Raw genomic sequence first — 12,087 nt, forward strand, 5'->3', positions numbered from 1 at the left:
TGGCTCAGAAAAGTGCTGTTCATTGGAATTGTTTGGTTGATATTTTGATCAACATGATCAATGTGAATTCCATTGTCTTTTTATTTGTTCACTATAGCAATACATGTGCCAGACGGGTGAGACAATCAGTGTGAAGCATCGCGGCCTTTGCAACAATGCCTGTGGACCAGAATGTTATATGGTGTACGAACCAGTCTGTGGAACCGATGGTTTAACATATATGTCACGTTGTGACTTGGAACGTACGGCTTGTTTAACACAAGATAACACCTTACAGGTTGTATATAATGAAGAGTGTACTGGAATAGCTGCACAAAAAGGTAGGTTCTCCGACATGTTATTCGCCGTAGAAGTAGTGATGTAACAGGATGTATTGTCCTACACTGTAATTTACTTAAACTAAATAATAGAATATAAAGCATAATTAGTTTCAATACTAGGACTTAAAAATTTTAAGGGATCTGGAATGAGCATTTTGAGCCTTTCGACAGTATTTTTTGTGGGACATGAGAGCACATCAGACATATCGAGTTGCATTCTGAATACGGAGAATGTCTTTCTGATATCAAATAATTTTCATTTTTTGAAATTCACGATATAATACAAATTTTATGACAAATTATTACAATTTTATATTTTTCACATTTTTGATATATAACAGTCCTCGAAGTAAGTTTTATAAATCTAATGATATATTCTTAAAGTGTATGTAGCTGGGAGGAAAAGCCGACGATCAATTGAAAATTTTGACCTTTCATATTGAAGATATGGATTTTTTTTTTTTTTTTACCTAATTTTTTTTGGTTTTTTGGAAAAAAAATCCATATCTTTAATACGAAAGGTCAAAATTTTCAATTGATCGTTGGCTTTTCACCCCACCTACATACACTTTAAGTATAAATCATCAGATTTATAAAGTTTACTTCGAGTACTGTTAAATATCAAAAATATCAATTTTAATCATTTGCCATAAAATGTGTATTACATTGCGAATCTCAAAAAATCATAATTATTTGATATCAGAAGGACATTCTTCGTATTCAGAATGCAATTCGATATGTCTGATGTGCTCTAATGTCCCACAATAAATACTGTCCAAACGTTCATACCCTATCCCTTTAGAGGCCCGTATAAACATTGTTTAATTAAAAGCTGACACAATATTTTAGTTAATTTGTGGATCCTAAATTCAATTTGTTTGTTTTTTCTGCCAAGCTGTATTTGAACCTCATTGACTACAATGGACAAGAAAATGCCCACATGGTATCATAAAGTGGTATAAAAGTTCACCAAAAACCTAAGGATCACAAAAATGTGACATGTGTGCGTATACAACCTGTAGTTGTGGATTTACAGTCGCTACATGCCCAAAGATTGGGGAAAAGGTTACTCTACATGTTGTACAGTGGTCAAAGATTGCTCCGATTTTCGTACAAATTGAGGCAAATCGTTCCTCTACAGGGTGTCCCAGAATGATTTGTACCGTGTTTGCAAAAATAACTAAAAATAGAAGACGGGCAGTGTATCTATTTTTGATACCAGCATTATAATGGTGGATATGTCTCCTACCTATTCTGTTAATTTCAGCACGCTACCTTTATTTGTTTTGGCGTGGCATGCAATAATGTAAAATCGATGAAAAACGACTCGCATACCTTTGAAAAATGGCACGATACGATGAAATGAAGAACGTGGGATGTTTGGCACAGCATTTCGACGACAACTACTGTTGGGGTTGCGCCTTAAAGCTTGCCGGACAGCTGCAATGTTCGCTCTAGTTCTTACAGTCTTACGAGCACCTGAAGCTTCACTCTGCCGATTCCTGACAGTTCCGTGCTCGTCAAACTTCTTTACGTTATACACTATCGTCTAATGAATCTTCTTTGCGTCTCAACATAGCTGCCGGTTTGCCAGTAAGTTTTTGAAAGAAATCCACGCTGCTGTACAGTAAATTGAGGAGCCGACTTTTCTGTACCACAACCAATTCGATCTCTGCAAGCATTTCAAATGACATGGACCTCACACCACAATAACTATATTTAAAAACTACCGCCAAAGAGAGAATTGGATTAGGCCACAAATCCTTAATTCCATATAATGATTGCTTCGTAACGTCATAAATAATAGATAGATATCGGCTATTTAGTGGAAATATGAACAGGGCACAACTAAAATACCTGCATAACTTTTTCCAAATAACTTTGTGCTGAACGGTTAGTAATGTTACAGATTTTCAATATAGGTTGCGTTGTCAAAACTTAGAATTCATTATTTTTACGCAATCTTCTATAACTTCTACTAGAAACGTCAAATTTTTAAAAACTAAAAAATCTGAGAAAGCTAACTATATGTAGAACTTAAAATGCAAAACAATATGACCATTCAACATGCCCTTCATACCTAAAAAATTCCATCTTTCCCGGTACAGATCATTCTGGGACACCCTGTAGCTATAATATATGCCATTCGATCCTTTTTAACTCTTTGCTGTATAATATAACTACAATCCCCGAAAAATGTTGTTGAAACGCTTTAGGCATCTTGAATGAAATCAAAAGTGTATTTTTAATGTGGATAAAAATGTTCAATATTTGGAATTAGAAGAAAGCTGGGCCATCAATTAACACTTTTTCCTTCCCCACCCCCATCATTCAATGTTGCGACACTTTGGAGACACGCTGAACACATTTGCACGTTTCAACATTGCACGGGGGAGTGGGGGGACTTATTGGGGCGCCCTCTACGGAGGCGTCCCACAATATTGGCATGTACTTGTGAGTAGCTTCTAATTTCAGTCTTACTAGATTTACTCCGCAATTGTTGTGCTATTTTGCTAAAATTATGCCCTTGCTCAGAAATAAATCCACAATATGCTTGGATTTTATTTTATTATTGTTTTCTGTTATGCACAGGATAAAATGGTGTGCGTATATTCTTTGTTTAAAAGACAAAATTAATGGATTTGTAAAAACACCAAATAAATCGAGACCTTTGACCTTTGTAACCACTTTGACCTTTGTAACCAGTTTACCGCCTCTTAGAACCCGATAGACGGTGACCAACACTTTGGATTACAATAGCCTAATCTGAATGGCATAGTCCAATAAGCTCAAATAAACAATCATAGTGCAAAATTTGACCTAACTTGCAGAGTATGAGTTTTGTACCCAAAGTTTCAAAGTCAGGCATCTTATCAAGATCAAGATAGTGATAGTGACATAACAATTAACACGCTTATCTTACCAAGGTCTTATCTATCTGCATGGGGTAATTGGAAATTATGGCGTAGCCTATTTGTTTTAAGGATGAAACAACTGGCTCCTTTTGCCAGAACAAATTACTATACAAGCTGTATCAAAAAGTTTGGTACCCAGCAGTTTTGATAGTAATTGAAAAGCCTGGTTCTTCCAAATGCAATATCGGGTCCCCTTAAAATGATAAAATGATCAGACCATAAATCTTTTGTGACTGTTTATGACATTAATCAACAAATTATGCGGATCCTAGATGTGTCGAGGATGTTATGTTTATGAACAAAACGTTACGTTTGTATTTTCAACATTGTTAATCATTGCTACGTGTATGTTAACAAATGAAAGTTCTGTAATTATTTTAATTCTTCAATGCTAAGTTAGTAAGTATTCTTTTGGATATCATCAAATTGTAAATCTCTAGTCAGATTTTCAGTGTGTTAACAACTATGTATCAAAGATGTTACGTTCATGTACAAAACATTAACGTTCTTATCTTGTAAACATTGTATACCCATATAGCTACTTTTGAAGAATGAATGTTCTGTAATTGTCTTTTATCCTTCATCTCTATTAGATTTTCAGTGTATTAGCAAGTAGATGATGTATATGTATCACAGACGTTATGATGTATATGTATCACAGACGTTATACATTCATAAAAACTTTTCTTTTGGTCAACATAGGGTAGATCCTCTTCTATACTATCCATCATATACCCCCTGCATAACGAAATTCAACAATATTCAATATCCAAAGCAATATCATCACTACAATATGCCCCAAAATTGAACTCCCCACCCCACATAATCGCAAATTGACACGACAGCTTCATTCCAATTCAATTTATTTCATCCAAAACGGTCCTGTGATACACCTTCCCCAATCAAACACATTTGTCTTGCATTTGATCATCTTCTACTCTTCCCTAGAAAAAAATCATTATGATACCAAATCCCCGGGACCAAATCTAAACACCATGCCATGGAATTCACCATATCACGTCCAAGCTCACATAATTTGGGCGCCCCATTCCTTTTTTAAAGGAATTTTTATTTTCCCCTAAAGACGCTTTATTGGGGCGCCCTCTACGGAGGCGTCCCACAATATTGGCATGTACTTGTGAGTAGCTTCTAATTTCAGTCTTACTAGATTTACTCCGCAATTGTTGTGCTATTTTGCTAAAATTATGCCCTTGCTCAGAAATAAATCCACAATATGCTTGGATTTTATTTTATTATTGTTTTCTGTTATGCACAGGATAAAATGGTGTGCGTATATTCTTTGTTTAAAAGACAAAATTAATGGATTTGTAAAAACACCAAATAAATCGAGACCTTTGACCTTTGTAACCACTTTGACCTTTGTAACCAGTTTACCGCCTCTTAGAACCCGATAGACGGTGACCAACACTTTGGATTACAATAGCCTAATCTGAATGGCATAGTCCAATAAGCTCAAATAAACAATCATAGTGCAAAATTTGACCTAACTTGCAGAGTATGAGTTTTTGTACCCAAAGTTTCAAAGTCAGGCATCTTATCAAGATCAAGATAGTGATAGTGACATAACAATTAACACGCTTATCTTACCAAGGTCTTATCTATCTGCATGGGGTAATTGGAAATTATGGTGTAGCCTATTTGTTTTAAGGATGAAACAACTGGCTCCTTTTGCCAGAACAAATTACTATACAAGCTGTATCAAAAAGTTTGGTACCCAGCAGTTTTGATAGTAATTGAAAAGCCTGGTTCTTCCAAATGCAATATCGGGTCCCCCTTAAAATGATAAAATGATCAGACCATAAATCTTTTGTGACTGTTTATGACATTAATCAACAAATTATGCGGATCCTAGATGTGTCGAGGATGTTATGTTTATGAACAAAACGTTACGTTTGTATTTTCAACATTGTTAATCATTGCTACGTGTATGTTAACAAATGAAAGTTCTGTAATTATTTTAATTCTTCAATGCTAAGTTAGTAAGTATTCTTTTGGATATCATCAAATTGTAAATCTCTAGTCAGATTTTCAGTGTGTTAACAACTATGTATCAAAGATGTTACGTTCATGTACAAAACATTAACGTTCTTATCTTGTAAACATTGTATACCCATATAGCTACTTTTGAAGAATGAATGTTCTGTAATTGTCTTTTATCCTTCATCTCTATTAGATTTTCAGTGTATTAGCAAGTAGATGATGTATATGTATCACAGACGTTATGATGTATATGTATCACAGACGTTATACATTCATAAAAACTTTTCTTTTGGTCAACATAGGGGTAGATCCCCTTCTATACTATCCATCATATACCCCCTGCATAACGAAATTCAACAATATTCAATATCCAAAGCAATATCATCACTACAATCTGCCCCAAAATTGAACTCCCCACCCCACATAATCGCAAATTGACACGACAGCTTCATTCCAATTCAATTTATTTCATCCAAAACGGTCCTGTGATACACCTTCCCCAATCAAACACATTTGTCTTGCATTTGATCATCTTCTACTCTTCCCTAGAAAAAATCATTATGATACCAAATCCCCGGGACCAAATCTAAACACCATGCCATGGAATTCACCATATCACGTCCAAGCTCACATAATTTGGGCGCCCCATTCCTTTTTAAAGGAATTTTATTTTCCCTAAAGACGCTTTATTGGGGCGCCCTCTACGGAGGCGTCCCACAATATTGGCATGTACTTGTGAGTAGCTTCTAATTTCAGTCTTACTAGATTTACTCCGCAATTGTTGTGCTATTTTGCTAAAATTATGCCCTTGCTCAGAAATAAATCCACAATATGCTTGGATTTTATTTTATTATTGTTTTCTGTTATGCACAGGATAAAATGGTGTGCGTATATTCTTTGTTTAAAAGACAAAATTAATGGATTTGTAAAAACACCAAATAAATCGAGACCTTTGACCTTTGTAACCACTTTGACCTTTGTAACCAGTTTACCGCCTCTTAGAACCCGATAGACGGTGACCAACACTTTGGATTACAATAGCCTAATCTGAATGGCATAGTCCAATAAGCTCAAATAAACAATCATAGTGCAAAATTTGACCTAACTTGCAGAGTATGAGTTTTTGTACCCAAAGTTTCAAAGTCAGGCATCTTATCAAGATCAAGATAGTGATAGTGACATAACAATTAACACGCTTATCTTACCAAGGTCTTATCTATCTGCATGGGGTAATTGGAAATTATGGTGTAGCCTATTTGTTTTAAGGATGAAACAACTGGCTCCTTTTGCCAGAACAAATTACTATACAAGCTGTATCAAAAAGTTTGGTACCCAGCAGTTTTGATAGTAATTGAAAAGCCTGGTTCTTCCAAATGCAATATCGGGTCCCCCTTAAAATGATAAAATGATCAGACCATAAATCTTTTGTGACTGTTTATGACATTAATCAACAAATTATGCGGATCCTAGATGTGTCGAGGATGTTATGTTTATGAACAAAACGTTACGTTTGTATTTTCAACATTGTTAATCATTGCTACGTGTATGTTAACAAATGAAAGTTCTGTAATTATTTTAATTCTTCAATGCTAAGTTAGTAAGTATTCTTTTGGATATCATCAAATTGTAAATCTCTAGTCAGATTTTCAGTGTGTTAACAACTATGTATCAAAGATGTTACGTTCATGTACAAAACATTAACGTTCTTATCTTGTAAACATTGTATACCCATATAGCTACTTTTGAAGAATGAATGTTCTGTAATTGTCTTTATCCTTCATCTCTATTAGATTTTCAGTGTATTAGCAAGTAGATGATGTATATGTATCACAGACGTTATGATGTATATGTATCACAGACGTTATACATTCATAAAAACTTTTCTTTTGGTCAACATAGGGTAGATCCTCTTCTATACTATCCATCATATACCCCCCTGCATAACGAAATTCAACAATATTCAATATCCAAAGCAATATCATCACTACAATATGCCCCAAAATTGAACTCCCCACCCACATAATCGCAAATTGACACGACAGCTTCATTCCAATTCAATTTATTTCATCCAAAACGGTCCTGTGATACACCTTCCCCAATCAAACACATTTGTCTTGCATTTGATCATCTTCTACTCTTCCCTAGAAAAAATCATTATGATACCAAATCCCGGGACCAAATCTAAACACCATGCCATGGAATTCACCATATCACGTCCAAGCTCACATAATTTGGGCGCCCCATTCCTTTTTTAAAGGAATTTTTATTTTCCCCTAAAGACGCTTTAATGTTTCAACACATATTTCGGGGATTGTATGAGGCAATCGCTAAAATTAACATCTGATTTTAAACTTTTGGCTGTAACTTTAAAACTACTTGATAGAATTACTCCAAATTTTCAATGAATATTAGTTAATGCATAAGCTATGATGTGGATATAAAATAAAACAACTTATTGTATCAATTTTGACTATATCGCCCTGCACTACAAGCATGTTGCACCCATCACCTGTGTATGTCTACAATCATAGATTGAATACAATAGCGCTCTTTTCAAACATTACTAATCTTACAGATGTGAGTGATCAGCATGATATAGTTCAGTGGATATGTATCGCGTGAACGCTGCAGTGCAGGGCAATATAGTCAAAAAACGACCTTTTTCACCTTTTTCAGATCAACGCCCTCCCCCAAAGCAAAAAAAACCGAACCAATAAAAAAATCGCATTAGTACGCTCATGAAGTAGGCCTACTCATGCGGAAATATCTTTAAAATTGATCATTTTATTTGCGTGAAATGGTAAAGTGGGATTGTAAATCGTCCCATTGAATCACATAGTGATTTGACGGTTTACCATAGTCTAATACTGAATATTAATACAAGGAGTTTCTTTAATTTAGAAATGGTAAACCGTTGACAAAATTCATAATTTAGGCCGATTTGGTGTCAACTTTTATTTGGAAAGTGTTTTGTTTGAAAGCTTGTTCAAAACTACATCTAATTTTACTATTTTACGTTTTGTTAGCTCTAACATTATTTACATTTTACTGATTTTAGCAAATGTAAATCGTCTGTCGAGATTTACCATTTTCATAATCACGAGAAAGCAATGCGCACCCATATATCACGGAATCCCGTAATTATTTCAACATGACAGCGTGGTGTAATGGACAGTACTTCAGACGGTGAAACGAAAGGCTAGTGGTTCGAGCCCCAACAGTTTCACTTTTTTTTTTCTTTTTTTTTTTTTTTGTGTGTGACTTATTCAAACCAGTAAACTTTTCTTCTATATTCATGACAATTGACATTGTGAAACACGAAAATAAGTTTTAAAACCCTAATTTATCTATGGCATGATAATTGATTGTTTTTTTTAAATTGTAATAAAGACACACATAGATCCGGACATCTTTAAATGTCATGAATATGGGCAATATAGCAATTGTCAGATAACACTAGTGGAAGTTTTGGATGAGAAAACGGACATTTTGATGAGAAACGGCCAAAATGGTGAGAATTTAATTTTCTCATTCTTTTGGATGAGAAAATAATAATCGGGGATTAGCAATTGTCACCAGTTTTAATAAGACAATAATGATTGACACACACACCAGGAAGTTTCTCATCCAAGAGAATGAGAAAATTAAATTCTCACCATTTTGGCCGATTCTCATCAAAATGTCCGTTTTCTCATCCAAAACTTCCACTAGTGTAGGAGTTCGTGATCACAGTCTTTATTTAACACGCCACGCCGGTAGATGTCGTTGTTAAGCAGTGTTTGAGTTGTTGGTGGTGGTGGGAGGGGGGGTAATAGACAGTCGATAACCGACAATCAATGATCAATTAATTGTCAATATTCAATTAAATTCTAAAACCTAACACGGAAATGATGATCACAGACTGTCATGTTCAATCGCAGTCGCTAAGGATGATTAGGGGGGGGGGGGTTATATTTGTGTGGTTGAGGGTGGTGGGGAAAATCGATAATCGATTATCGTGTAACCCCCCTTCCCCCCCCACACACCCCCACGTTCAAGTTTCATACGTTTTCATAAGTATTTACTTATAGAGTGCTTGCACATAAGGTCATTAGTTCATCTCCTCTATAGGCACGCTCCAGAAGATATGCAAATGGATGCAGTACAAAAGAATTATTTGACCACTATCTAAATAAAAGATTAGTTGTTTTATTTTGTGCCCACATCATAGCCTATCTATTAATAAATAGTCATGGAAATTTTTTCAGGCGGTACCTATGCATTGAACTATATCATGCTGATCACTCACATCTGTAAGATTAGTATGTATGAAAAGAGCGCTATTGTATTCAATCTATGATTGTAGACATACACAGGTGATGGGTGCAACCTGCTTGTAGTGCAGGGCGATATAGTCAAAATTGATATAATTAGTTGTTTTATTTTATATCCACATCATAGCTTATGCACTATCTAATATTCATTGAAAATTTGGAGTGATTCTATCAAGTAGTTTTAAAGTTATAGCCAAAAGATTAAAATCAGATGTTAATTTTAGCGATTGCCTCAGACAATCCCCGAAAAATGTTGTTGAAACGCTTTAGGCATCTTGAATGAAATCAAAAGTGTATTTTTAATGTGGATAAAAATGTTCAATATTTGGAATTAGAAGAAAGCTGGGCCATCAATTAACACTTTTCCCTTCCCCACCCCCCCCATCATTCAATGTTGCGACACTTTGGAGACACGCTGAACACATTTGCACGTTTCAACATTGCACGGGGAGTGGGGGACTTATTTTCCCCTAAAGACGCTTTAATGTTTCAACACATATTTCGGGGATTGTAGATATCGCAGATGGAGCTAACTATTCTTTTCTGAAACCCCTAAGCTAGACGAACAATGAGCTTCAAGTATTATCATCAAAGGTCATCGGTATTGGAAATTTATGTGATGGAGCTAACCATTCTTTTCTGAAACCCCTAAGCTAGACGAACAATGAGCTTCAAGTATTATCATCAAAGGTCATCGGTATTGGAAATTTATGTGGAAAAATTTAACTTTGTTTTCAGTAAAAATATTTATTTACCTCTACAATTTTCAGCTATTGTTACCACAGCTTTCTTCAGTAGAATTACTCAATCTTGCTATCTTTTAAGTGTGATGTAATGATTTGGGTCGATAGACGTTTGGTAACTGGTAGCGTTTGTACGATGTGGCGCGTCTGTACCGGTGGACAAGCGTTTCCTATCATACAGTATATGCTGGAAGGTGACGCCATAATGTAAGAAAGAACTCAGTTGTCTGCGACCCAGGTTTAAAACTTCTAAAACCGTGTCTCCGCCGGTATTTTGTTTACAATTGTATATATTACCGGCAAATCCATGGAGCGGCTATGGGCTTGCCGGTATTGTCGATCTTGCCGATGGTGTGTAACATACATGGAACATTTAGAACAATAGCCATTAAAGCAGCGCCAATCCCCCGTTAGGGTGGTATCGTTATGTCGACGACACGCATACATAACTCAAAAAGGAATCCGCACAGGCACAGAAATTTACAGATCATCTTAATTCGCTGGACCAATACAACAAATTCACAACTGATGTCTCTAGCGTTTCTTTATAATTATAACACTTTGACTGTGATGATGTGATCCAAGCTGATGGCAGCTTAGATATCATAGTATATCGTAAGCCAACCTTTACGGACTAATATTTTCGCTTGTCATAAATCCTGAAGCTTTTGTTGAGAAAAGCAACACCTCAAATGGCTTTGAATAACGTCAAAAACTCTAGAGTGAGAAGTCAAACATTAACAGGAATGTAGCGTTAAATCCTTCAAATGATCAGTGCAGGAGTTAAGCATGTTAAGGAAGCGTTACACATCACGACCAGCCAACTACCTCTTAATAAGGACGGAGGACTCTAAAACGGAGGACGCTAAACGATACAAAAAGTCTATACGACCTGATAAGTTAAACTTCAAGAAAGCGAGATCTGGTTATTTCCGCTGACGAAGGTATAGTAACAACAGCTGAAAATTACGGAAGTAAATGTTTTATTATGAACTGTTTTGGTTGCTTTTTTTCAGGTTGTCAAGAATGTGATCCTCTTCCAAGCCCTGTTTGCAGCACCAATGGAATGACATTCAGAAGTGAATGTGAATTCGAACGCTTTGTCTGTATATTTGAAGTGAAAAACATCGAAATCGCTAGCAATGGTAGTTGCGCAGGTGCACCACTGAGTAAGTTGTAAAACAAACCCTTTGTAGTTTTAGATTATACAATATAGAAGTCTTTTCCTTTCCCGTAGACAGAGCTATATGGAAAATATGGTGTTGTTATTATTGTTGTTGTTATTTTAGGTCATATAGTGCCTTCTGCCTTTCGTGATTTTAATAAGTTTCCTTATGAAATGTGTACATGCATGATTATTATGATGTAGGCTATATACCTCTGGTCTCTTTCACGTAATCAATATTTGACACCCTTCAGCCGGAGACGAGGTAAAAAATAAAAATGCCTTGCTTTCGATCGGGCGGCCATTACTTCCTTATTTTTGACGTTGCTACTGGATTAACACGTAATCAAGAAATTTTCACAATATTCATAAATTTTTGGTGGTATGCTCCTCCAGAATCGGAGATGGTGGGTCTTTGGGAGCTGATGGCGTACTAGTAAAGGGGGGGGGGGGGTCTTTCGGAGCTGCGAACGATCCAAATAAAGGATCTTTCTTGGCTTACTGGTTGCAATTGCCTAAAAAAATAGGAGAAACAGCAATATAGGGGTCTTTTAAAGTTGTAATTATTGTAATTATCAAAATTAGGGGTCTTTCTGAGCTGCGTGGTCGACGGTCCATATTTAGGGCAGG

The 12,087-nt window shown here is 35.7% G+C and overlaps 1 protein-coding gene across 1 annotated transcript in view; it reads left to right on the forward strand.

Moving 5' to 3' along the window:
- Positions 1-12,087, forward strand: part of LOC140158217 (uncharacterized) — a 37,935-nt gene that overhangs the window by 20,380 nt on the left and 5,468 nt on the right. The window contains exons 5-6 of the mRNA XM_072181340.1: positions 98-320; positions 11,309-11,461. Coding sequence (XP_072037441.1) covers positions 98-320; positions 11,309-11,461 — 376 coding nt within the window. The remainder of the gene's footprint in view (positions 1-97; positions 321-11,308; positions 11,462-12,087) is intronic.

This window comes from Amphiura filiformis, chromosome 1 (assembly GCF_039555335.1).
Source record: "Amphiura filiformis chromosome 1, Afil_fr2py, whole genome shotgun sequence".
Taxonomy (NCBI): domain Eukaryota; kingdom Metazoa; phylum Echinodermata; class Ophiuroidea; order Amphilepidida; family Amphiuridae; genus Amphiura; species Amphiura filiformis.